The sequence below is a fragment of the Podarcis filfolensis genome (assembly GCF_964270895.1).
Source record: "Podarcis filfolensis genome assembly, chromosome: 8".
In the NCBI taxonomy this organism is placed as follows: domain Eukaryota; kingdom Metazoa; phylum Chordata; class Lepidosauria; order Squamata; family Lacertidae; genus Podarcis; species Podarcis filfolensis.
Genome location: NC_139611.1, coordinates 7,610,348 through 7,638,131, shown reverse-complemented (window position 1 = coordinate 7,638,131; position 27,784 = coordinate 7,610,348). Strand labels below are relative to the sequence as shown.

At 47.1% G+C, this 27,784-nt stretch overlaps 1 protein-coding gene across 1 annotated transcript in view; it reads right to left on the bottom strand.

Moving 5' to 3' along the window:
* Nucleotides 1-88: 88 nt before the first annotated feature.
* The window catches only part of CUX2 (cut like homeobox 2), a 252,429-nt gene continuing 224,733 nt past the window's right edge, over nucleotides 89-27,784 (bottom strand). Inside the window, exons 16-23 of the mRNA XM_083629255.1 lie at nucleotides 26,001-26,102; nucleotides 23,127-23,899; nucleotides 20,148-20,307; nucleotides 14,341-14,610; nucleotides 11,612-11,800; nucleotides 8,881-9,154; nucleotides 4,180-7,027; nucleotides 89-3,919 (exon numbers count right to left, since the gene is read on the bottom strand). Coding sequence (XP_083485381.1) covers nucleotides 6,256-7,027; nucleotides 8,881-9,154; nucleotides 11,612-11,800; nucleotides 14,341-14,610; nucleotides 20,148-20,307; nucleotides 23,127-23,899; nucleotides 26,001-26,102 — 2,540 coding nt within the window. The 3' untranslated portion in view covers nucleotides 89-3,919; nucleotides 4,180-6,255. The remainder of the gene's footprint in view (nucleotides 3,920-4,179; nucleotides 7,028-8,880; nucleotides 9,155-11,611; nucleotides 11,801-14,340; nucleotides 14,611-20,147; nucleotides 20,308-23,126; nucleotides 23,900-26,000; nucleotides 26,103-27,784) is intronic.

Below are 27,784 nucleotides of genomic sequence, written 5' to 3'. Positions count from 1 at the left end.
TTTGGTTTGCATTTTAATGCAGACCCAGCTAATTCATGCTTCCTGCAACCACCTGGGACATGAAGTGAAGCTATTTTTTTTTTATAAAAATGGTGCATTTCTTAATTTGGGGTTGCAGTTCTCGAACCAAAAGATGTGTACAAAAATAACTTGAGGGGAAAGTGTGCCAAAGGAAATGCATACATTGGTAAAAGCGACATACAAAAATGTGTATTATGGGATATCACATGAAAAATATGTATTCTGGGGGGAATGTGCACTAAAATGCCGCTGAATTTTTGTGAGCCCTTAAAAAAAAAAGCTGATGCAAGGATGTGAACTGAATTTGAGATTGTTCATCAACGTCTCTTGCTTCTCCTTCGAAACCTGTTTAAATTTGGTACTGTTGGTGAATGGCTGCCTCAGAGAGATGGATGCTACCCAGAGAGATGGCTGCTACCCAAAAGCACCCTCTGCACTCCCCTAGAGCTGTAATTTGGCACCTCATTTTCACAGGTGATACTTCTGCTCTGGGGCTGCCATGGCAAGCACCCAGTGTTGTATCATATTTCTGATTAAGAAACAGAATTAAAGATTTCCACTGAATAATTGAGGTGCAAAACCCAACGTGTTGAGCCTGTGTTTTCCTCTTTCACAACCCAAGGAGCCTCTCCAAGCACAGTTGAGGGTGTCCAATTCACGCCTGAGCTGCCTGTGTGCTTTGCTCGAAGCCCTTTTCCTTTCCAGATAAAAACCACAAGTGTAAACATTTTGCAGCCGGTCAGAAATTGCTTCCGAGTTCCCAGAGCAAATCAAAACAAGGCAAGAGGCTGGGTGAGCTGGCGAGGCACAAAGAGTTGCAATCTTGCTGCACCACACCTTCTCCAGGGTTTGTTGATGGTGACCCAATTCAGCAGAAGGTGGGGCAGCTCCCGGTGGAAGGCAGCAACGAGGAAAACAGCGATTGAGCAACAGAGACAGACAAAGCAGTTGGGCCGCACTGACCTATTTCTCCAAGTGTTTTGCTGAATTGTCAGTGTACTTCCACAACAGAAAGCTGTTGCCAGAGCTTGCTGTGAGCAGTAGAGAAGCTTGGGTACCACCTGCAAATGAAGACCATCTTTGCTGCCCGTGGAGGAAAGGCAGGATATAGACATCATAGAATTACTTTTGCTTGAGTTCCTTTGGCCTTTCTTCCCATCACCTAGTGCAGGAAGGCACAGGGCACAGACTTCATTCATCTAGCAGGGCAGCAGTGGACAAAAAAAGGAGATCAACACAATAAACTGAGACACCAAGCCAAGATGTTATACAATTTCATTATTATTATTATTTTTAGTGGCTCTTTTACAGAACTTGTGGTCCTTTTTTTTTCTCTTTAAAATGTTTAACAAAGTTCAATCAATCTTGTAGAAACTTTTTAAAGTACAGTACATGAAGCTAAGAAAACGTGACCTGACGCTGCCCGCCAGCTCTCAGTGCAACAGGATTTCTCTCCGGGTTTGAAAGGCTCTCTCTTAAGTGCTTAGTTCAAAAATCCTGTTCCACTAAAGCCAGGGGGGAGAAGTCAGTGGATCCAACTCCACTTTCTGTTTCCTGCTGACGTGCAAACAGTTAGAAAAGTTAACGGTACATGAAAATTGCATTTGCTCAGATGGTTCCTGCATGGGGGCCATTTTCAAGGCCTGTCAGAAGGCCAGATCAAGGGAAGCCGTGAACTGCCATTACAGTGGTACTTCGGGTTACATACACTTCAGGTTACAGACTCCGCTAACCCCGAAATAGTACCTCGGGTTAAGAACTTTGCTTCAGGATGAGAACAGAAATTGTGCTCTGGTGGCGCGGCGGCAGCAGGAGGCCCCATTAGCTAAAGTGGTGTTTCAGGTTAAGAACAGTTTCAGGTTAAGAATGGACCTCCGGAACGAATTAAGTATGTAACCAGAGGTACCACTGTACATAAAAATGCCTTCCATTCTGATGAAAACAGAGGGGGTGGGGGAAACACACCCTCTACTCAATGCATAGCCTTTGCAGCAGGCTACACATTGCTTCTCCATTCTCAAAAGCGTCTCGTTGTTTCAAAAGCGTTTCAAGCCCAAGTTAAGGAATGAATAACTGGATTAACCAGTGTTAATTGAGAATGAGGCGAGGTGGGAGGAAAGCAGCTCTCAAATCCAAAATTATTAAGGCAGTCATTCTGAACAGCTGTACTCTCTCCTGGTCTGGTTCTGAGCACCATTTGAGTAGCCTTCAAAACCCTACATGGCGTGGGATCAGGGAAGCTCAAAGACTCACCTCGCCCTGCACAAACCTACGCAGGTTTTAAGGTTAAGTCATTGGCAGTTGTGCAGCTAGGTTATTTCAAGAACTTTTGGACTTAATGGTCTTGCAGTCAATCAATTCCTCCAACCCCACTGTATTGCTTCACTTCAAAATGTGGGAACGCCGACCCAGCCACTTTTGGGTGCCTTCCTGTTCACTCTACTGAATGGGGCCTTGACAGATTCACTCAAAAACCTGCCCTGATGCCACCAGAGGTCATGGTGGCTCCTTTGCAGAGCTCTCAGGGTGGGATGGGGAGTCCTGTGTTGTGGTCCTAGCTGGCTTTTTTAAAAGTTCTCCTTTGCTGCCAGCCATAAAAATGTTTCAGCTGCTGCTTTATTATTACTGTGAGCTGATTTTGAGAGGTTGACTCTGCTGGGGGGGATGGGGACATGCAGGTGTCCCGAGAAATAATTTATTGAAAGCAGGAAATAGTTGAAGCAAAAACTCCTCACATCTGAGCTCAAAGTAGCGAAATGAAAGGAAGGGTGGGTAGGCCTGCTTAGTCTGTCTCCCGGCCAGCCTTCACCAGGTGATTCTGCAGCCGCCTTGCATCATTTGTTTGGATCATTCTGTTACTGCTGATGCAGAGTTGAAGCAGCAAAACCTGCCCTTGGAGGAGGTGGCCACGGAACAGCTGACCAGGCTCTCCTGAAAGCAACAGATGCAGCCAACAGATGCAACCGCCCCTATTTTGGATAGCTCTCGCCCTACAGCTCCAATGGGTTTTTGTGTGTTTTTGAACACCTGTCAGAAGCAGCACAGTCTACCCTAAATGTCTCACCCAGAGGTATAAAGTCTGTAAAGGTAAAGGGACCCCTGACCATTAGGTCCAGTCGTAGCCGACTCTGGGGTTGCGGCGCTCATCTCGCTTTATTGGCTGAGGGAGCCGGCGTACAGCTTCCGGGTCATGTGGCCAGCATGACTGAGCTGCTTCTGGCGAACCAGAGCAGCGCACGGAAACGCCGTTTACCTTCCCCACCAGAGCAGTACCTATTTATCTACTTGCACTTTGACGTGCTTTCGAACTGCTAGGTTGGCAGGAGCTGGGACGGAGCAACGGGAGCTCACCCCGTCGCAGGGATTTGAACCGCCGACCTTCTGATCGGCAAGTCCTAGGCTCTGTGGTTTAACCCACAATGCCACCTGTGTCCCTAAAGTCTGACCTCTCCTTAAATACTAAGGTGATGCAACTTCCCATGATCAATTTAGGATAGACTGTGCATCCTTAAGTCCTCATTTGACTGGGTTTTCATCTTTTTGGGGGGAGAATTGCCCACTTCTGGGGAGATAGATATACTCACTGACCAAGTGTCCCACCTAGACACATAGGGGGGGCAATTGGTCAGTGATCCTCCTCTAAGTGCTCCCTGGCCAGATTCTACCTAGGAAGCTAAATTATACAGAGTGAGACCCTTGGTCCACACAGCTTTCTACACTAAGTGGCAGTGACTCTCCAGGATCTGAGAGGGGGTGGGCATTCCCAGCCCTACCTGAGGATGCCAGGGATTGAACCCGAAAACTTCTGCGTGCAATGCATGCGCACTCCTCTGCTGAGCTATGACCCTTCCTACTTCTCTTAGCACAAGTTCTATGCCAGATCTAGCGTCAATGAAAGCTACCGTATTTTTTGCTCTATAAGACTCACTTTTTCCCTCCTAAGAAGTAAGGGGAAACGTGTGTGCGTCTTATGGAGCAAATGCAGGCTGCACAGCTATCCCATAAACCAGAACAGCAAGAGGGATCGCTGCTTTCGCTGCGCAGCAATCCCTCTTGCTGTTCTGGCTTCTGGGATTAAGAATATTTTTTTTCTTGTTTTCTTCCTCCAAAAACTAGGTGTGTCTTGTGGGCTGGTGTGTCTTATAGAGCGAAACATACGTACATTGCAGCCCCCAACCGATTTATGGGAGGCTGGGTGCACCCCTGCTTCCCTGCCAATTCTGCACCAAAGAAAATTATGAATTTGACGGTCAGAATAAAAACATGCACATTTGCAGAGACTTACTTTGCATAATACGTCCCAGCCCCTCTAATGAATTATGCCATACATCATACAAGCATATTATGCGCTATGGAATTAGTATGCAAAATAAGTGTGTGCAAATTTCCATAAAGCTTTCAAAGGGCGTTTTCTTGGTAAGTGCAGGCAAACTAGGAAGAAGGAAAGATGGAGAACTGTTGTGGTTGGTGATGGAGGATGTCAGCTGTGGGAAACGAGGTCAGGGTCCAAAGCGCCATCTTCTTAACACACTGGAAGTTGTGCTCAGCACACATATAATCTACTCCAGCTTCTGCGTTTTCAGTACGCACTGCCAATACACTTTCAAGCTTCTCTTCACAGCAATGAGGACCAGAAACTTAAAAAAATAAAATAAATTAAAATGGAAGTGTTCCATTTTAGGAAACTGAATCCCACATCTGACAGGAGATTCTTGACTTGATTGGGATTCCAGTGGTGTCTGTTAAAAACACAAAAGAGTCCTGGGCGCAAGCCTAAAAGTCCTTTGATGTGCCCCAGACCTTCTACTCTAAGCCTGCAGTACGGTCTCCCTTGGAATGAATAAGGGCACATGGGGAACTCATGACTGGGTTGACAATTGGGGGTGGGCTGGGGTGGGAAACAAACTGAGCAGGAACCAACATTTCCTCTATATTTCCATACTCTTGTAGGCAAGAACCTCAGCTGGTTGCTCCCTTCCAGAAACGAAACACTGAGCTAAGCAAAAAGGCAGTGATTTTCACACACCCCAAAAATGTAAACCTTTGTATGGGGTGTCCTGGTTATTGAAGTCTGTCCTTGCCAAAAACCAAACGCACCACAATATTTTTCAAGCTGCCAAACGCACCTTTCTGAAACAAAAGATGCTACTTTCTAAAATAGTGGGCAGGAGGAAGAGCATGGCTGCCGTTTGTTTGTTTGTTTGTTTGTTTGTTTGCTGCTGCTGCTTCGTTAATGACACTTCTGGCTGTGTTCCTTGGTTTTGGTTTCTGGCCGGTCACTTGCTAGAGGAGAGCATCCCGACTAAGGAGTCAGTTCTCAAACCATGCTACATCTTGTTCAGGAAGGCTATTGCAAACATTATCTCTACAACATATACAACGGCACGCAACACTTCCCGCCCCCATGTTACAAAAAAAAAAAAAAAAAGAAAGGAAAAAGGAAAACAACCGAACAGGTTCCAAAACATACCACCAGAACTAAGTAACAGACTCAGGATGGCATCGTGGATTCCAAATTTAGAGTCTTCGTGGACTATAAGACAAGTCCCTGGAAAATGTCGCACTAACGCTGTGTCTTACAGACAGGTGGGGGGAGGAAAATGCGCCCACTCCCCCCCTCGGTGATCAAGTTTAGCAAAATTTTGGTCAGTCTCATAGTGCTTCTTGATGGCTTTGATCAATGAGTCTGGGTTATATCTTTAAATTTTTAAATTATTTTTAATCTCATCCAGTGGCAAACTACAAGACTTTTCAGTGGACATTTAATGACACAACTGATACAGTTTATAGCTATCTTTTAATATCAAAGCAGCTTGAGCTGTTAATAAATTCCAAAGTTTCCTTTTATTAAAATATCTAAAAGAGGTCTATAAATATTATTTTAATATGTTTTTTTCTTCTAAAAGTGTTCCCAAGTGGGTTTTTGTTTGGTTTTTTTCGTTTTCACATTTAAAACAAACAAGGTCAATTTTATCTTCCCGTCAGGAGCTAAGAAAAGGAGCTACAGCGTAGCTGTTTAACCACTCTTGTTCAACAAAATGGAGCTGGTTTATCTCTCTTCCTTAGTAGTCGAGGAAATTAATAAAATAGATATATGTATATTATATATATAGCTAGATAGATCTATTTCTGTACACACTCCGCTACGACTCCCTGCTTCACCAGCTTGTTCAACAGCATCTAAAACCTGGACAACAAAATACGGGTAGTTTATTTCTTTTTGACTCAGCCTCCTCAAAATTCCCACTCCAGGGTTTCATCTCGGTTGGCTGCTCTCTCCAGCCGGTGGATGATGCTGTTGAGGTTGGCCATCTTCTCGTGCCGCCGCTGGATGTTTGTGTTCAGTTTGGCATTCGGGGGCGTCGAGCCCGTATCCGTGGCGGGACTTGAACTCGGCGCTTTGGCAGCCACGGCGCTCAGTGGCAACGGGGAGATGGGGGCAGACGAGGACGGGACGGGAGAGACGGACACCATGAGGCCAGGCGAGGAGGCTGCGGATGGGGAGTTCAGAGAGACCTCCAAGCTGCACCGGGAGGACTCGGAAGCCGATTTAAAGCTAATGGGGTCCGGGTGAGGCCTCTCGCTGCTGTCTGACTCCAGGGGGTTATGCAAAGAGGGGTAATCGGGAGCCCCAGGGACGTGTGTTTTGTTATGTGGGGCGCTGCCCCATGTCACATTGTGAGCCTCGTTTGGGCTCCCTGTATATGCTGCCTCCACCGGCTCTTCTTTGAGGCTGGACCTGGAAAGAGGCTCCATCTCTCCATCCAGGCTGCAGGAGTCCCTGTGGTTTGCACAGTCCTGCACCTGCTCCTCCTTGATCTGGACCAGGGACTCGCTTTCCCCTTGGCACTCGGCGTCTCTGAAGGTGGGCTTCCTGTCCTCGTCTTCGGAGTCAGGGCTCTGGGGCGGAGGGTCCTTGAGGGAGTTCCTGGCTGGCGTCGTGCTCTGCTCTGGGTCTGTGTCTTCCTGCGCTCCTTCCACCAGCATCTCACGGCGCATCCGGGACCTGCCAGGGAAAAGGCCAGGGAGTCAGGGCGGCTAACAGCAGAAGACCTTGAGAACTTAGCGAGGAAGAGTGAGAGCCAGAATGGTCTGTAGGGTGGAGCACCATGCAGTAAGGCTAAGAAGGTTTTAGGGTTCAAGGCCCACTTTTGCCGCTGACTCATTCTGTGGACTTTGGGCTTTCAAATTTCAGCGGCACCCTGTGTGACATCACACCCACACCTCTCACCTTCCGTTGTTTGTTATTGTTTCAGTGCCCCGGTGGTGCCCTCTCAGCTGGGTGCCCAGTGCCGGCAAACCATTTGCACTCCCCTAAATTTGCCTCTGGCACGGGCCACTCTTACTATTCTCAGCCAAAATGCCTTACCTTAATGATACAGGGCCTTCTTGGTAGTAGCACCCACCCTGTGGGATGCCCTCCCATCAGATGTCAAGGAGATAAGTAACTATACAACCTTGGGAATACATCTGAAGGCAGCCCTGTACAGGGAAGCTTTTTAATGTTTAATTATGTTTTTGTATATGCTGGAAGCCGCCCAGAGTGGCTGGGGCAACCCAGTCAGATGGGCGGGGTACAAATAATAAAAGTATTCTTATTATAGGAACCACAGTGGCTTCACTCCCTGGGAGTGTCGTAAGGACAAAGACTGCAAAGCCTTTGAAAATGCACAAGAACCATCAATGCACCAAGCAGCCCACACCGCCTAAGCAGTTTCCGTGATCAGATCCTGACTGCATTAGAGATGAGTGGACAATACGGAAGTGCGCTGCGGTGCCTCATTCCTTTCACTGCCCGGAGGTGGAGCTCATCTTCAAATGGACACTGCTGTAATGGATCACCTGGGTGGGGAATCTTTTTATCAATCTGAGGGTTGCAATTCTTGGGGAGGAAATCTTCCTGGGGCCGCGTGCCAGTGGTGGGTGGGGGCCAGAGACAAAATTAGCCAGGCCAACGGGTGTGACCCTTTCACATGTCACAATTGGAGCTTTTTTGCATGCGCACCTTGCTGTTTCCTGTCACGGCTAAAAATTGGCCACTGTTTCTTTAACAGTCAGCATGAGTCAGCAGCCTACAATGACTCATGCAACCTTTCACCAAATTGTACCTGTATATATAGAGTGGTCAGTGTTAGTGTTGGGTTGTGGGTTGGTTGGATGGTAGAAAGCTGGTTGCGTTTGGTGTGTGTAAAAAGCTGTCGGTCGTGGCTGGAGAAGAAGACTTTTTAAGAATAAAAGCAACAATCCTCTGACCATTAGGTCCAGTCGTGACCGGCTCTGGGGTTGCGGCGCTCATCTCGCTTTATTGGCCGAGGGAGCCGGCGTACAGCTTCCGGGTCAGGTGGCCAGCATGACTAAGCCGCTTCTGGAGAACCAGAGCAGCGCACGGAAACACCGTTTACCTTCCCGCCGGAGCGGTACCTATTTATCTACTTGCACTTTGACGTGCTTTCGAACTGCTAGGTTGGCAGGAGCAGGGACCGAGCAACGGGAGCTCACCCCGTCGCGGGGATTCGAACTGCCAACCTTCTGATCAGCAAGCCCTAGGCTCTGTGGTTTAACCAACAGCGCCACCCGCGTCCCTAAAGCAGCAAGACTCTGCAAGAATACTCTTTCTCAAAGACTCTTTTGTGCCAACTAAGGTCTGAGGACTAGGCAAAGGAGCAAAAAGGAGTTCAGAACCTTTTCTTTTTCAAACACTGACACCTCCCACCAACCACGCAACTAGGACACATTCCAGCCAGGGCTGTGTGCTGCCCTTCGGCCTGCAGGCCCCCACCCCTGGCCTTAAAGCAGCCCTGGCAGAGACCTTAATATGGAAAGGAAGGGGTTGGAAGCTCATCTGGCCCGATTCTTCACCTGTAGTTATGGAACCAGTTGATCACTGTGTTGGTCTTGAGGTTAAGCTGGAAAGACAACAGCTCGATGGTCTGTTGGGAAGGGTACGGCTCCAGCTGATAAGCCTTCTTCAGGGCCTCTTTCTCCTCGGGAGCCAAGACCACCCTTGGCTTCTTGATCTGCAGAAGGCTGAGGTCTTGAGATTGGAGGCTGGGGCTGGGGCACTCCGAGCGGGTGTTGGGGGACTCGCTGTCTGAGCCGGCGCTGATCAGTCCGTAGCGACGCTTCAGGTAGGCTAGATGGAAGGGAAGAAGGATCCTTAAAAGGCAATCTTATGGTCCTGATTTAAACATCAGAATATAAGAAGAGGCCGCTGAATTAGGCCAATGGCACATCTAGTCCAGCACCCAGTTCTCACAGTGGCCAACCGCATGCCTGTGTGAAGCCCGCACGCAGGACCTGAGCACAACAGATATTTCCCCAGAGCCAGGCACCTTCTGCTTCTGAAACAGTGGGGATGATCCAGAACTCAACCTCTTGCACAAGAAAGACACTGAGCAGAAAACTCACAAGAACACTTTAGGGGTGCAACTGATCTTTGTAATTCAGGAACAGAAAGTTCTGGATGTGTGCCCTAAATAAAGCAACGGTTTCTCAAAAGTTATCTGTGAGCTATTTATATATATATATATAGAGAGAGAGAGAGAGAGTCATACCTCATGTTACGTTTGCTTCAGCTTGAATGTTTTCAGGTTGCGTCCCGCGGCTACCCGGAAGTACTGGAAAGGGTTACTTCTGGGTTTCGCCGCTCTTCGCCGCTTGCGCATGCACAGATGTGCAAAATGACGTCATGCACATGCGCAGAAGTGGCAAATCACGACCTGCACATGCGCAGACGTGGGTTGCATTCAGCTCAAGTTGTGAACGGGCCACTGGAATGGATCCTGTTCGCAACCAGAGGTACCACTGTATATAAAAGAATACATGGGTGACCGAGTGCAGAATGAAGCCAGTCATAGAATCGAGGCACAAGGTTGTCAAGGATGGGCCATTTGCAAAAGGAAGTCAGGCAGCACCCTGGAGGGGAGGAATATAGGCACCCTTGAGCTTAGAAGGGAGCTAACTGGCAAATTAGGTCTTTGAAAAAACTCCACTGACCCTTGCAAAAACCAGACACCACTGGCTTTTGTGGAAAGATGTTCCAGATGTGCAGTGTCTCTCCCCACCCCGCCCCCAGATAGAAACAGAAGGAAAGGATTCACTCATCCTTATTGCATATCACAGAATCTTATAATTGCAGGGTTGGAAGGGACCCGTCAGGGTCATCTAGTCGAACCCCCTGCAATGCAGGAATCACAGCTAAAGATTCCCTGATAGATGGCCACGCAACCTGTCAGGTGTCTGCTTTCAAGGGAGGGGGAGAGACAGGAACGTACAGACAGCCTCCTCCTCTGTTGAGCAGCTCCACGTCATCAGAGTCTGGGGAGGGGGAGCTTTCAGGAGACACGGAGGACGAGAGAAAGGGGGGGGGGCGAGGCAAAGGCTCAGTCAGGCTGAGAGGAGCCAAAACACCACTCCCAGGGAAGTGGATGTACCTCTTCCGTGGCATAGCTTTGGCCGGGGAATTTCACGTAAGGATAAAAGGAGGAGAGGGGTTTTTCCCGGGCTTTTATGCTGGAGGGCAAACAGGAAGAAGGCACTTCCGGAATCTGCTAGTGATTGAGGCAGGCATGGTTTTTGGATTTCTGCACTGCACGTAAGTTTTGCACTCAATAAATCCTGTAAAGATAGGCTGTTATCTTCGCGAGCAACCACACTCCCACCTCACACAACCTCTGTTTAAAAACCTCCAACGAAGCAGTTAAACACGTCCAATGAAGGAGGCATTACCCATTCAAAGGGGGGGGGCATGCTGGGGGCAGGAACTTTTATCTCAGGCCTGGTCCCTTGTAGCTTTACAGCATCCCTAGAGACCAACTAAGTTAGTTCTTGGTATGAGCTTTCGTGTGCATGCACGTCTGGTTGTAGTATTATTGTGGGTTAGGAGTTGTTTAAGATTGGGTGGCTGTCTGTAGGCAATGAAAGGTCTTCCTCCCAGAGCTTGAGAAAGAGAACTGTCATTGTCCAGGAGAGGTTGTAGATCTCTGATGATGCGTTGTACTGTTTTAACTTGGGAGCTGTATGTGATGACTAGAGGTGTTCTGTTATTTTCTTTTTTGGGTCTGTCTTGCAGCAAGTTCTCTCTGGGTATCAGTCTGGCTCTGTTGATCTGTTGTCTAACTTCATCTGCTGGGTATTTTAGTTCTAAAAAGGTTTGCTGTAGATCTCTTAGGTGAGAGTCTCTGTCTGTAAGACCTATTGCAGTCGTTAAGAGTCGCCAACAGGCTCATCACAGCTATCTGCCAATCACCCATTCCCACCACCCTTCTGAGTAATACCCCTCCCCACCTTCTCACTATATAGAAGGATCTGGCAACTTCTGTTTCAGTGTATCTGAAGAAGTGTGCATGCACACGAAAGCTCATACAAAGAACTAACTTAGTTGGTCTTTAAGGTGCTACTGGAAGGAAAATTTTTTTTTTGTTTTGACTATGACAGACCAACACGGCTACCTATCTGTAGCATCCCTAGAGAAGGTGTGGTCCCCACAAGGGGAAACCGTGCCATCTCCCCAGGTGTCACACAGCTGCTGCCTGCGACGCCGGCCCAGGAAGGCAAGCAGTTCCGGCATGGGCACCCTCCCCTGCCTCACCTTTCTTCTCCAACTTCTTCATGTCCCGGAGCTTGTCGACATTGTGGGGGTCGTTCAGCCAGAGCTGCATGCGGACAAACGGCTCCCTTCCCTTAAGGCTCAGCTTGTGCCATGGCTTGGGCCTGGAAAGGAGGTCAGAGACGGACCCCTGAGTCAAGCCCAGGATGCTCTCTCCAAAGAGCCGCTGACCTAGCAGGAGAGAGAGAAAGTGGAAGTTCAGACTGGGGTGTGCCGCTGAGGACAAACTTAACTGCAGCACTGGCCGTTTTCAGAAAAGGGGTAACGTAAGTGAATAGCACCTTAGAGGGACTGTTTCGATGCTGCTGTTATCTCAGAAGCAACAGAAGTCCTTGCAGCTAGGGGAACTGTTTGTGGGTGACCCAGAGGGCTGAGATCCAGGTCTTTTGTGCTGGGACCAACTCTCATTTTACTCTGGATTTATGTACTTAAGCCTTGTTGTCGTTTTAAAAATATTGAATTCATTCAGAGTCTGCCAAATTGTTAACTTTTGTCATTTTTGGATTTACTGACATGCTCTGTATTTTGTATATTTTTATTCCCAGTGCTCTGTATCTTGATGTTTTGAATGTTTGCTGTGAGCTGCTTTGTGCACACATCATGAGGGAGGTGTTCATTTCTCTAGAAAAATAGCACTGGGTAGCACTCAGGGCCAGATTTAGGTTTGATGAGGCCCTAAGCTACTGAAGGTAATGGGGCCCTTTATATATCCAGCTGTTCTTTGTCAACAACAAATTGTCACTGTATTTTTTGCATTGAATATATGCTATATGGTAATTTATGGTCCAGACCATGCAGAATGTAAAGGTAAAAAGGTAAAGGGACCCCTGACCATTAGGTCCAGTCGTGGCCGACTCTGGGGTTGCGGCGCTCATCTCGCTTTACTGGCTGAGGGAGCCAGTGTACAGCTTCTGGGTCATGTGGCCAGCATGACTAAGCCGCTTCTGGCGAACCAGAGCAGCCCACGGAAACGCCGTTTCCCTTCCCGCCGGAGCGGTACATATTTATCTGTTTGTACTTTGATGTGCTTTCGAACTGCTAGGTTGGCAGGAGCAAGGACCGAGCAACAGGAGCTAGCCCCGTTGCAGGGATTCGAACCACCGACCTTCTGATCAGCAAGTCCTAGGCTCTGTGGTTTAACCCACAGCGCCACCTGTGTCCTATGCAGAATGTAGGTACCCTATATATAGAAATGAGCAAACCAGGGATATTTTAGGGAGCAGGCTAGCAGGCGGGGCCCATTACTTACATCATAGGAGCCTACACAACACAAAACACTGTTGATATATGTAGGTTTTATTTTATTTGTTTTTTATCTTATATTTTGGAAATATACATCCAGTTTTTTTTCCTTTAAATTTTTTTGGGGGCCCCAAGAGAGTGTTTAGCTTATACGTAAAACTGGCACTGGTAGAACTATGTGTTTTGCTCTGTGAACTGCCATTCTAGGATTAATAATGTGCTTTTATTAGCACTATCAAATGCAAACCAAGTGAAAATGTGAAAATGGGTCCCATGTTGAAGCTTAGGAGCCAGAGCTGGGGTCTCAGGTCTGAACCCGCTGAAGACCACTGATCTATGTAAATTAGAAAGCTGTGCATGCTTTCACACTTTTAAACTTCCTGTTCATAAGGTCTAGAAACTTGCTTTCTAAAAAACAAAACAAAAAACCCCAACCCAAAAGCTGACACTCTGCTTCTGCAGAATCACGGGATACACTGAACTCCTGATCTGGGTCCTTAGGGTGAAGGGCAGTTCATTAATAAATAAATATGCGACTGCCATAAGACAGGAATACGTTACACCAATGCAAATATTATTTAGTTGGCTCAGTGGAGGTGCTGCAGGCCCAGAAACAAGCTAGTGGAAACCCAAACACACACACCAACCAGTTGGTAGCTCTTCCTCACCGCACTGCCTTCGATTTACCTCCGCGACACTAAAATGTGCTGAGGAAAAGCCACCATCGGGGGGCAAATTGTGACTACTGCTTTTCCAGCTGCACCGGCTCCCGGTGGAGTACAGGGTCAGATTTAAGGTGCTGGTTTTGACCTTGAAAGCCTAGGACCCTCGAACCTACAGGACCGCCTCTCCCGGTATGCCCCACGGAGGACCTTAAGGTCCATATATAGCAACACCCTAGAGGTCCCGGGCCCTAAGGAAGTTAGATTAGCCTCAACCAGAGCCAGGGCCTTCTCAACGCTGGCTCCAGCCTGGTGGAATGCTCTATCTCTTGAGACCAGGGCCCTGCAGTATCTGATTTCTTTCCGCAGGGCCTGTAAGACAGAGTTGTTCCACCTGGCCTTTGGCTCAGAATCAGTTTGATTCCCTCCCCCTTTTTCTTTTTCCTTTCTCCTCCTATGATGAGATTGCTCCCTAATTGTTTTAATATTGTATCTTAATCTTTTAAATTGTATTTTAATCAACTTGTTTTTATTATTGGTTGTTAGCCGCCCTGAGCCCAGTTTTGGCTGGGGAGGGCGGGGTATAAATAAAAATTTATCATTATTATTATTATTATTATTAAAATTAAACGTGCACTGGTTCAAAACAGAGTTTCCTGACCAGGGAAACCTTGGGGTTGTAGTTTGTTTGCCCTAGATCAATGGCGAAAACCTCTTCGTGGCCTCTGTCCATGTAACAAGCTGAACTGTGGCCCCAGAGTACGTCGCCCCCCCCCCGCCGGCGGCTGCCCCCCTGAGCACCCCTACCGAGGTTGTTATCCGTTAAGACCTCCTTGACCTTCTTGGTGATGGAGTAAGTGTCCAGCTCCGGCGACATGGCCACAATCTCCTGGATGCCGACGGACGCCTGGCTGCTGGGGCAGATCTTCCCGCTGAGCGAGGAACCGGATCTGCTCTCCGGCTGCTGGTTTTCTTTGCTGCTTTCCAGGGCAAGGCTCAGTGGCTCAGGGGGGCTCTTCTCTTGCTCCGAGGGGCTGGGTGGTGGGGAAGGGGAAGACCGAGCCTCCCCAGGACTGGCTGCAAACAACAAAAAAGAACATTGTGACTATGCGGAGGGGGGTAAGGGAATCATGGACCACCTGAAATTCAGAAAGGAACGGAACAACAGCCTGCTGGTCCTGTTCTCACTGGACAACCAGATGCCTGTGGGAAGCCAGGGAGCAAAACACAAGAGCCATCGATAGCCCTTTCTCCTTGAATCTTGTCTAACCGTCTTTTAAAGCCATTCAAGTTGGTGGCCATCACTGCATCCTGGGGAAACATGTTCCAGAGTTCGACGATGTGCTGTGTGAAGAAGTCCAGTCTTCAATACAGTGGTACCTCGGGTTAAGTACTTACCGTATTTTTTGCTCTATAAGACGCACCAGACCATAAGACGCACCTAGTTTTTGGAGGAGGAAAACAAGAAGAAAAAAAATTCTGAATCTCAGAAGCCAGAACAACAAGAGGGATCACTGCGCAGCGAAAGCAGCAATCGCTCTTGCTGTTCTGGCTTCTGGGATAGCTGCGCAGCCTGCATTCGCTCCATAAGACGCACACACTTTCCCCCTTACTTTTTAGGAGGGAAAAAGTGAGTCTTACAGAGCAAAAAATACGGTAATTTGTTCTGGAGGTCCGTTCTTAACCTGAAACTGTTCTTAACCTGAAGCACCACTTTAGCTAATGGGGCCTCCTGCTGCCGCCGGAGCCCGATTTCTGTTCTTATCCTGAAGCAAAGTTCTTAACCTGAAGCACTATTTCTGGCTTAGTGGAGTATGTAACCTAAAGCGTATGTAACCTGAAGCGTATGTAACCCGAGGTACCACTGTATAAATAAATAATACCACGCATGTACATAGTCACAATCAGGCCGTCCTGAAGGAGGCATTTTAAGTGCGAAGGCTGATGCCAGGAAACTTCCTTCTTTTTTAAACAAAGAAAACAAATAAATAAGAAAAGGGAAGAACGTAGCCTCTTTTAAAAAAATAATAACAAATCACTAAAACCGCCCTGTTATTTCTCTTTCTTATTTATTGTTATGAAAGATACCTAGCTAGTTGACTAAGAAGGCATGCAAACTTCTCATATTCCCCATAACACATGTGTGCTTGTATATAGAATGGGGGAGAGATAGAGAACGGGCACAGGGCTTTGAAAAATAGGGTGCCACGCATCTTTCCGCACACTCCCTGTTTTTATGCATCTGCCTCTCCCGCCGCAACCTCCATAATTAGTATGTTCAACAAGATACGGCTGTTGCGCCTCCCCTTCAAATGCCTCTTTGAAAAGAATGTTTTCAGAAGCTGACAGAGGAGAGATGGAGAGACAGACTGGCAGCTCAACGAAGCGTGTTTTTATTCTGTTTTGTAATGTGTCTAGAATTGAGGAGGAGATGAGTCTTTAATGCTCATTTGATACATGCAAAAGTAATCGAGGAAAATTGGTAGCACCCTATGGCATGATGCCTCTTCCCACTGTTTTTTCTTATGGTATATACAAAATACCCCTCTACAGCTAGATGTGCAGTAACAGTGATTTTATATATAAGAGAAAGAGTTTATATGATTTGTGAAGCAGCTTACAAAACAGGGGGATGTATTGAAGCATTTAGGGAACTACCCGGCACTTCTACTATAAGGGAAGTTTATTTTTTTTTCACATTAGGAGAACAATGATTTCTACTTGATCCTCTGGCTGCCCTTTTTGTAAATAACTTTTTCAACAGTGACAGTCTACAAAACACAGCAAAAGAGAAGAGCAAAACAGACTGGGAAAAGGGGTTGGGGAACCATACAAAACAAGATCAGGGGCTTGTCCACACATTCCCAGCATGCAAGTAAGGTTTGGGGACCTTTCCGTTTGGAGCAAAACTGAGTTAGAGGTGACCTGGTGGAAGTTTATAAAACTGTGCATGGAATAGAGAAAGTGAGTTGAGGGAATTTTTTCTCCTTCTCTCACAGCACTAGATTTGGTGGACATCCAATGAAACTGAATGTTGGAAGATTTAGTATTACTGTATTTTTCGCACCCGACCATAGGACGCACCTTGTTTTAGTGGCAGGAGAAACAGAGCCCCTTCCATTTCTCCTCCCGCTTGGCTGAAGGGGCGCTGCGCAGTTCTCCCTCTCTGCTGAAGCCAGGAGAGTCTTGCTCTCCTGGCTTCAGCAAAAGGAACCTGAAGCCTGGAGAGCGAGAGGGTGCGCACCGACCTCTCTCGCTCTCCAGGCTTCAGCGAAAGCAACGTGTAGCCTCTGGATCGCGGAGGGAGCGCTCCCTCTGCGCTTCAGAGGCTTCGCATGGCTATCGCTGAAGCCAAGGAGCCTGCATTCGCTCCATAGGATGCACACACATTTCCCCTTAATTTTTGGAGGGGAAAAAGTGTGTCCTATAGAGCGAAAAATACGGTATGCTACAAGGTAATAAGAGGAAGTGGTTTGCAGGGAGGGTTTTTTTTTTTTAGCCGACATGCTAATTTGTTCCCATCATCACCACACTTCCTGATTTTTTAATTTTTATACTCCTAATTCAACAGCTCAAAGGATTGGCAGAAAACCCATAAAATTCAGCCTTGCCTTTAACAACTTGTTTGGTAGTCATAGGCAACCAGGAATTGCATGCAGGTGAGTAAGCAGACTGGCAGAGGAACTACTGACCACTCCCTTCCTCTTCTGCCAGCCCACCTAGTTTTTAGTGGTATCTATGGAGGAAGGAACAATCTCTTTCCTGGTAGAAGGGAATTTCTTTAAGAGCAGCCCACTAAAAGGCCAGTGGCCAGCATTTCCATACTAGCTGCAGAGAAGGGGCTTGGCCAACAGGGAAATTCAGGCCACCAGCAACTTAGTAGGTGTTGCAAAAAAGGAAAGCTGCAGGCTAGTAACTTTTGCAGGCTTATTTGCAAGGCTGCCATATAAGAGTAGTATATGTAGAGCGTACATTTTAAAGAAAGAAGCAGCAATTCCAGGTTGCTGAAGCGAGTGTAAACTGGTTAAATACAGAGTTCATTTCTCAGAAAATGAATGTTGAGGCTGAAAGACCACAGCTTGGATCTATGCTTGGCCATCAAACTCACTTGTTGGCCTTTGCCGTCTCCCCAATCAGTGATATAAGGACAATAACCTGATTTAACAGTATAGGTAAAGGGATCCCTGACCATTAGGTCCAGTTGTGACCGACTCTGGGGTTGCGCCGCTCATCTTGATTTATTGGCTGAGGGAGCCGGCGTACAGCTTCCGGGTCATGTGGCCAGCATGACTAAGCCGCTTCTGGCTAACCAGAGCAGCGCATGGAAACGCCGTTTACCTTCCCGCTGGAGCGGTACCTATTTATCTACTTGCACTTTGATGTGCTTTCGAACTGCTAGGTTGGCAGGAGCTGGGACCGAGCAACGGGAGCTCACCCCGTCACGGGGATTCAAACCGCCAACCTTCTGATCAGCAAGTCCTAGGCTCTGTGGTTTAACCTACAGCACCACCCGTGTGGTAATCCATAAGGATTACCGAGATATAGTACATGGACACTGTTAATGAACCGTACAAATGTTAAGCTGGCAAACAAAACTAAAAGACCAGTTTTCATTTCCCTCGGGATCTTACCTGGCACCTGCATGCCTCAGAATGAGGAGACAAGATATTGAAACAGGGTGACTGCGCAAGGAGGGTGCTGTCGAGACAGCCTGGGGGCCTGAGCCCCTGGCCTTCTCCGGTTCTCCAGGCAGGCTTCCCCCACCCCCCACATTTGAAAATAATATATCTCAAAGCCTCAGGGAAAGAAACAGCAATTTGATACCAAAGTAGCTTCTAAGTGCTGTGCAGTGTAAGGCGGTAGATCGCAGCATCTTGAAGGTGGAAACGCCACATCCCTGATTGCAACCTTTTGTGGAATAAATAATAATAATAATTGTTATGTACTGAAGTTCTCACCCTGGGCCAGCAGGGGGATACTGTAGATAGTCATGCAAATAAGGGATCGAAAGTGACGTTCAGTGATTGGATAGTTTTAGAAAATTGTTACAGTTACGTTGTACTGGAGCTCTATATAAGCAGGCTGGCTGAACCCTTCAGTTCAGTTCTGTTCTGGCCTGTGAATAAACAAGAGCTGTTTGAAGAATCGCTGTGTCGTCTGATATGTTCACCCACAACTTAATAATAATAATAATAATAATAATAATAATAATAATAATAATAATAATAATTTTTATAATTAATTTTTATTTATAATTTTTATTTATAATTTTTATTTATACCCCGCCCTCCCCAGCCAAAGCCGGGCTCAGGGCGGCTAACAGGCAATAATAAAAACAAGTAGAAAAATCTACTAACAGTTGCCTAACAAGAAAAAGGTTACCTGCCACGTGAGATTTTTATCTGGAAAAACCAAACCGGACTCTTTGGTGGCAGTTTGGTGGGACTTGGTTCCGTATGCCAATGACAATCACCTAAATCAGTTCCTCGTGGGATGTCTGGAAGCTCATAAAACTTCCTTACTGGACTTTCTGACTCCCTCCTTCACATTTTCAACCCTCTCATTCCTATTCAGTGTTATATATATTTTCCAGATGAGTCAGTAGCCTCAGACAGATGTACTTAATCCTCTGACCTCTGCCTGTCTGTTCCTCTTGTCTTATTTTGTAATGGTTTTCCTCTTTCATACTGCATTGCAATACTGGAAAACCTTAATGTTTGTTGAGAAATGGGGTCTGTATAAAAATAATCTTAAAGATTATTGTAGTAGTATAACGTCTATGGCAGCCTTCAAATAACTTCTGCGGTACAATGGATATGTGTAGGAAACTACAATTTTCTTGATAATTAGCAACAATAACTGAGATAAATAGTGCATTAAGTAAATGAGCATTCAAAGAAATATGGAGTCGACGGGAGGTCGTTGGAACCTTAAGAAGATGATGACAAAGTGTAACAAATTTTTATGTTTTTGTGTTATCTATGAAGAATTTTGTTTTTGATTCTATTTTACTTTCTTTTAAGTTCAACAAAGCATTTAAAAAAGAAAGAGAAAACCTTAATAAAATTTTTTACCAAAAAAGAAAAAGAGTGGCATTTCCACCTTCGCTCTGACGTGGTACATTTGCAGTCAATGATCTCAAACGGCCATTGCTTTTCCTGAGGTTTTGAAGAGATATATGTGTGTGTGTATTCCTTGCTTTTAGCTGTTCTTATTTTTGTCCGTAAGTGGCCTTGAGTCAGGGAAAGCGGCGTCCTTTAAATAAATATACAGTGGTACCTCGGGTTACCGTACATACACTTCAGGTTACAGACTCCACTAAGCCAGAAATAGTGCTTCAGGTTAAGAACTTTGCTTCAGGATGAGAACAGAAATCGTGCTCCGGCGGCAGCAGGAGGCCCATTAGCTAAAGTGGTGCTTCAGGTTAAGAACAGTTTCAGGTTAAGTACGGACCTCCGGAACGAATTAAGTACTTAACCCGAGGTACCACTGTATAACAACGAGAAGAGGAATAGACTCTTTCCAGTGGGGGGTTGGCCTGCCTGGAGATCTGACCGCCAGGCCTTGACCCGAGGAAGAGGCTGCCCCATGCTGGAGGGCCAGCAGGGACCTACCGTGTGGCGGGTTGGCCTGCTGGCTCATGCCTTGGCCCAGCTGGTCCGTGAGCCATAGCTGCATCCGTATGAAGGGCTCCCGGCCTTTCTGGGTCAGCTTGCTCCAGGGCTTGGGCCTAGACAGCATGTCGCTCACGCTCCCTTGAGACAGACCCAGCACCTGAAACAAGACAGGAGATGAAAAGAAGAAGAGTTTGGATTTGATATCCCACTTTATCACTACCCGAAGGAGTCTCAAAGCGGCTAACATTCTCCTTTCCCTTCCTCCCCCACAACAAACACTCTGGGAGGAGGAGGATGGAGGAGGCCTTGGCCCATGTCCAAGCCCCGCCATTAAAAACCACCACTAAAAAGTAAAGTAAAGGTACCCCTGCCCGTACGGGCCAGTCTTGACAGACTCTAGGGTTGTGCGCTCATCTCACTCCAGAGGCCGGGAGCCAGCGCTGTCCGCAGACACTTCCGGGTCACGTGGCCAGCGTGACGAAGCTGCTCTGGCGAGCCAGCACTAGCGCAGCACACGGAAACGCCATTTACCATCCCGCTATAAAGCAGTACCTATTTATCTACTTGCACTTTGACGTGCTTTCAAACTGCTAGGTGGGCAGGAGCAGGGACCGAGCAACGGGAGCTCACCCCGCCGCGGGGATTCGAACCGCCGACCATAGGATCGGCAAGTCCTAGGCGCTGAGGTTTTACCCACAGCACCACTACAGAACAACAAACCCCTGTGTTGCAAACTTAACACAACATACAACACAAGCAACATGAAGACCAGTATACTAGATAGCACTGTAGCTCTTATTGCATAATATACACTTGTAAATTCTCTAACATATTTGAAAACAAATGAACACGCGTCTGTCAATCTTTGAAAATCCATAGAAGTATAATAAGTATATGGTTGAAACTTTTTAGGCGTTCATGGTGCCAAAGTAGTAAGTGAGTAACAATGTGAATATCCTCATGGCCACTGCTCCTTGTGCATTTTTCTAATCTATGGGTTGTGCTGAAGAAGATTCCAGCGAAACAGTCAGATTATCCGGGACCACTGTCCTACGTTGTTATTTACTTACTACTTCAGCACCACGTACGCCTAAAAAGTTTTACCACTTAGCCCACAGGATAGCATCTATTACTTTGTTTCAAATAATAATAATAATAATATGTAGTGTCATGAAAAAATGGCAAAAAAGTTTCAAAACATAGAGAACTGAAATGCATAAATATAAATTAATTGTAATGGAAGCTTTTTCTGTGATTTATATACAGTGGTACCTCGCAAGACGAATGCCTCATAAGACGAAAAACTCGCAAGACGAAAGAGTTTTTCGTTTTTTGAGTTGCTTCGCAAGACGAATTTCCCTATGGGCTTGCTTCGCAAGACGAAAACGTCTTGCGAGTTTGTTTCCTTCTTCTTAAAACCGTTAATACCCAGGGAATCCGTGCTTCGCAAGACGAAAAATTCGCAAGGCGAAAAAACTCGCAGAACGAATTAATTTTGTCTTGCGAGGTACCACTGTACTGAATATGAGGCCCCTAGAACCATAAGAAATGCAAAAAATTCACTGTTAATAACTCATTCTCGAATTGCCTAACTTATAAATCAAATTGCCCCCCTGTGGGGCATGTGCCCCATGTTGGGAACCACGGGGCTAGAGTAAGGCCACAAAATAAAAATAAAAAAGGGCTCAGCTCAAACACTGAGGGAATAGAGAGATAATGTCATTATGACTCTGGAGAAGGCCACCGAATTCTTAAAAAAAAAAAGTTTATAAGGGAAGGTGGCTCTGCTAAAACTCTGAGGGAATTTGAGGCTGGTGGTACAGAGGAGACTGTATCAAAGGTCATTTGTGAGGGAAAGAGCGCTCAGTTGCAACCTGGGGAACTCATGGAGACAGGGGATGGGCTAAGGCAGGTCTACACATCAAAGGGAAACAGCAAACTGACAAGGTAATCATGCTGTTGTTATGATTTCATTTTGATTTCCTGTTCATTCGTAACAGGCACTTCCTCCCTCTCTCATAGGGCATATGCAGAACAAACTTAAATCACTTCTCTTGTTTAGGCTTACATCAAAGAACCTTGGGCACTGAAGGGGCTTGTATCTCTCTGTTTAAAATACTTCTACTCCCTTTACAGGACTACAATTTCCAAATTTTACAGGGTGGATTTAATTCAAATCAGCTTATGGATCGCTTCACACAGAAGAAGTCTGCAAGAAGTGGCTGCAAGAAGACCATAATAAAAATAATAACCCATATAAACAAAACAAATATAAAATCCTGCTATGGGAAGCAGCTCTCCAAGTGCCAGACTACATGCTGTCTGTCTGGCATCGCCTACACTTGTTTTTCCACCCACAAAAATCGCCCAGCTGCATGAGATAACCACCCCACCCTTGTAAGCACGAACACCAAAAATAAATGACCCAAACTCTGCCTATATAGGTAAAGGGACCCCTGACCATTAGGTCCAGTCGTGGCCAACTCTGGGGTTGCGGCGCTCATCTCACTTTATTGGCTGAGGGAGCCGGCGTACAGCTTCCGGGTCATGTGGCCAGCATGACTAAGCCGCTTCTGGCAAACCAGAGCAGCACATGGAAACGCTGTTTACCTTCCCGCTGGAGCGGTACCTATTTATCTACTTGCACTTTGATGTGCAACCAGAGACGCCGTTTACCTTCCTGCCGGAGCGGTACCTATTTATCTACTTGCACTTTGACGTGCTTTCAAACTGCTAGGTTGGCAGGAGCAGGGACCGAGCAACGGGAGCTCACCCCGTCGCGGGGATTCGAACCGCCGACCTTCTGATCGGCAAGTCCTTGGCTCTGTGGTTTAACCCACAGCGCCACCTGCGTCCCTGGGCCCAAATGCTCAGGAGTATAAAAAGTATTCTCCTTTGCACTCCTCTCTCACCCTCTCTTGAGCCAAGCATGGCCAACAAGCCTCTTTAAGGGTTGAATGTTTATTGCTGGGGTACCTTTTCCCCAAAGATGCGCTGGCAGATCCCGTTCTTGGCCAGCTTCTCCTTGACCTGCCGCGTCAACTCCAAGGTGTCCACTTCCCTGTACATGTACAACTCATATTGCTCCGGCGTCAAGGGTGGGACGGTGGGTTTGAGAGTCCTTGGCACGTAGGATGGGTAATAGGACAGGCGCCCGGCGCCCTGGGCTTCTGAGCCGGCCACTTCCGACTTGACCTCTATCACCCTGTGAGGCTCATCCTCAGAGGTCACCAGGTCTTCCTCGTTCGGGTTGGCGTCGCCCCGCTGCCACGCCCGGCCATTGGCCATGCTGGAGTAGCTGGACGAGGAGGACAAGGAAGGCGACACGGAGGTGTACGGACGGCTCAGCAAGCTCCTTTCGGAAGCCCAGTGTTGGTCAAAATAGGAGCCGGCGTCCCCGATTTCAGACTTGACCTTCCGGATGATGCTCTGGACGAAGGCTGCAGGGGAGAGCACGGTCAGGGGGTTCTGCATTGTGCTGCCACCGGCGTTTGGGACCAGCATGCCCTCCTCCTGCTTGATGTAAGCCTGGACGATGTTCTGGCTGACCGTGGCCAGGGTCGAGCGCTCCACGGGGGGTGTGGCGACAGGCCTGCTGGCGCCCCCCGCTTCTATCTCCAGCAAGGCCTGCTGCTGGGCCTGCATCTCCCGGCGGGCCTGCTCCAATATGCTCTTGATGGCGTCTTCAGAGTTGCTGGCGCAGGTGCCGTTGGCGATCACCTGGGGCACCGCAGAGCTCTTGGTGTCCCCTGCGGAAGGAAGGGGCACAGGTGAGGAGGGTAGAAAGAGGGAGGCCACTGGAGCTCAATGGAGACACCTTAAAGGATTTTTAAACGGGGTCCCTCCTCTAGCCCCTGTGCTACCTGATCAGATTTTAACGAAGGCATCCTAATAAAAGGCTGATCACAGATTCAGTCATTGAAAATTAATAATATAATATAATATACTCCAATGCCATTAAATATGGCACTTCAACTTCAATGGATTTTGTATGGGGACTGATTTGTAAATCCAGGGTCTGTCCCCGGGAAACGGGGACGTCAGGTAACCTTAGTCCGTAGGTGGTCTTTCAGGTATTTGGGGCCTGAGTCATTGAGGGCTTTAAACACCAATGTGAGCACCTTGAATTGGGCCAGCAACCGAACTGTTAATCAGTGCAGCTATTTTACAAGGAGAGTTCTATGAGATGTGAAAGCAACCCAGCCAGAAATCTGGCCGCTGCATTTTGGACCAATTGAATGTACGATCTCGTGCACGGGAAACCTTCCCCAGACCCCCACCCCTTTTAAATATATGAACCTGCCACCCCTATTATTATTTTTAAAATAATATTAAATTTTCCATTTTAACATTCCAATCAAACCACATCATATATTCCGAATTATGCATCTTATTCAATAACCCAACAGACCAAATATTATGCCAAATGATAAAAAAATTGGGGGGGACTTCACCATGCTCCGAGGTCGGGGGGGGCGGGATCTGATCACCTCATATTTCTACTGCTTTTCATAATCATTTCCGATAGTTCCCATAAGCCATTCTGATGTTAATCCTCATTACAGTGGTACCTCGGGTTACATATGCTTCAGCTTACATACACTTCAGGTTACAGAGTCCGCTAACCCCGAAATAGTACCTCGGGTTAAGAACTTTGCTTCAGGATGAGAACAGAAATCGTGCTCCGGCAGTGCGGTGGCAGCGGGAGGCCCCGTTACCTAAAGTGGTGCTTCAGGTTAAGAACAGTTTCAGGTTAAGAACGGACCTCTGGAACGAATTAAGTTCTTAACGAATTAAGTTCTTAACCCTGTACCTTAATTTAATGTTGCATTTCTTTCATTCTGTTTGTAACGTACATGGAATATGCAAACCAATCTGAGGTTTTTTTTTTTATAATCGAGTGGTGTATAAATTTTATGAATTATGTTTTATGACATAAATGTACACAATCTCTCTCTCTCTCTCTCTCTCTCACACACACACACACACACACACAAGTGCCTGCAACACTATGCTTGAACTTTCCCCCCTTTTCCTTTCACTTAAGTAGGCCTGGGCCTGGTCAGTGCCTGAAGAAAAGATTGCCTGGGAACTCCCAGATAATTCTCCCCATTATGCACTACTGCCTTGAGCAGTAGAAGGAAAGGGGAAATAACCGCAAATAAATAAAAAGTAGAAAGGTTCAACTTTTAAGCAATTAATTGATTAACAAATGGAAAAAAGCTTTTAATCAACTAGAAAAGTGCTCCTGAATAATCGGGCAGATTTATTTATATATTTTGTAAAAATAAAAAGATTTTTTTTTTAAATGAAAGTACTTGCAAAAGCTGTACATGGCAAGCACCTCCTTAAAATACACATTCCCAGCCCTCCTCCGTCTCACACAAACAAGGGATACCACTATACAGTGGTACCTCAGGTTACAGACTCCGCTAACCCAGAAACAGTACCTTGGGTTAAGAACTTTGCTTCAGGATGAGAACAGAAATTGTGTGGCAGCTGCATGGCGGCAGTGGAAGGCCCCATTAGCTACAGTGGTACCTCAGGTGAAGAACAGTTTCAGGTTAAGAACGGACCTCCAGAACGAATTAAGTTCTTAACCCGAGGTACCATTGTACTATGATGATGCAAACAGTATTCAGTAGCATTATATTGTATAATCCAGGACTACGGGGGAGGAAAACCCCTCCTGGATAGCCGCCGGATGCTGTCCCATTGCGGAGAGCTTGATTCGTAGCTCACTTTCCCATCCAGCTGTCTGGGCGAAAGACCCTCTTGAATTCTTGGACAAACCTGCGAAATATTAAGATGCCACCGAGGGCAACCTTGGAGGTTCCTCACGGCCCTTACCTCCTTTCTGTGACTCAATCTCCTTCTTGGCTTGTTCCAGAATGTTCTTGATGGCATCGTCAGAGCCCGTCTCTGGCGTTCTAATCCTGGGCGTAATACTGCCTGATCAAAGAAGCACAACATTTGAGACCTGCCACTTGCCTCGTGTTTTTGTACCAGCTCAGCTCATGTTAACGTCAGGGAAGTACCGTATTTTTTGCACCATAACACTCACTTTTTTCCTCCTAGAAAGTAAGGGGAAATGTCTGTGCGTGTTATAGAGAGAATGCCTAGGGGTGGCGGGGGGATCTGCTGCAGTCGTGAGCAGAGGATCCATGGTTCCCCTTCCTTCCCTCCTCCGTGGCTCGCTTTGAAACAGCAAAGCGGGAGAAGAGCCGCTGAGTGGGGAGGAGAGAGGGACAGAGAGCCTGCTTGCTTTAAAGGAGCAAAGAGGGAGAGGAGAGGAGCCTTCTCCTCTTATACCCCTCTTCTGCATTATTAACAGCATCCTTCTCCACCCACCCCACGCGTGTTCCTTGTCCCTTGAGTGCTTTTCCTTCCCTCCCCACTTAAAACGTGGTTACAAAGCACGGATCCACATGGATCCTCAGGATTTTTGCACTGGGTCACCCCAAATTCACCATCAGATCACATAGCATGTCCATGGCTACAGCTTGCACCAAAAAAATCACGCACCCACTGTTGCCTGGGGCCGCAGTGGTGCAAAAACGTGGTTACAAAGCATGGATCCACATGGATCCTCAGGATTTTTGCATTGGGCTACCCCAAACTCACCGTCAAATCACATGTCTGTGGCCACAGCATGAACCACAAAAATCATACATCCGCTGTTTCGTTTAGAATATTTTTTTTCTTGTTTTCCTCCTCTAAAAACTATGTGTGTGTTATGGTCGGGTGTGTGTTATAGAGCGAAAAATACGGTATTTACTGGTGCCAGTGCTCAGCTTTTTTAGGCGCCCCTGTTGGAAGGAAACGTCTCCTGCTATTAGTCGCATGCCATGACGGGAAAGAGACCAGGAACCTGGCTGTTGGGCCCTGCCTTTGCGAGGCCAAGGCTTGGGGGGGAAGGATGGCAAGGGGCTGAAACAAGACCAATGCGGACCAGCCCAGAAGGAAAACTGCCAAGAGGCTGGCGTGTGGTACTCCACACCCGGATTAATAGATTCAATCTGTATAAATTTGCTTTGGGCTAAAACTACGCTTTAGAGCAGCGGTTCTCAACCTGTGGGTCCCCAGATGTTGTTGGATTGCAACTCCCATCACCCCTAGCTAGGAAGGCCAGAGCTCAGGTGTTATGCTGTGGGTGAACATATCAGACGACACAGCGATTCTCCAAACAGCTCTTGTTTATTCACAGGCCAGAACAGAACTGAACTGAAGGGTACAGCCAGCCTGCTTATATAGAGCTCCAGGACAATGTAACTGTCACAACTTTCTGTAACTATCCAATCACTGAACGTCACTTTCGATCCCTTATTTGGGAGGAGAATAGCAGAGCTGGCCCTACCATTAGGAAGAGCGAGGTACCTGCCTCAGGTGGTTGGGTTTGGGTGAGCGTGTAAGGGAAGCAAAGTGTTTTCTAATCTATATTGTATTTTCACTCCCAGGGAGAGACCCTGATGTGGCTTTCTGCTTCAGGTGCCAACCCAGCACTATGCGCCTTGGCGTGTGGAAAGGAGCACCATTTGGACTACTGCAACGCGCTCTACGTGGGGCTACCTTTGAAGGTGACCCGGAAACTGCAATTAATCCAGAATGCGGCAGCTAGACTGGTGACTGGGAGT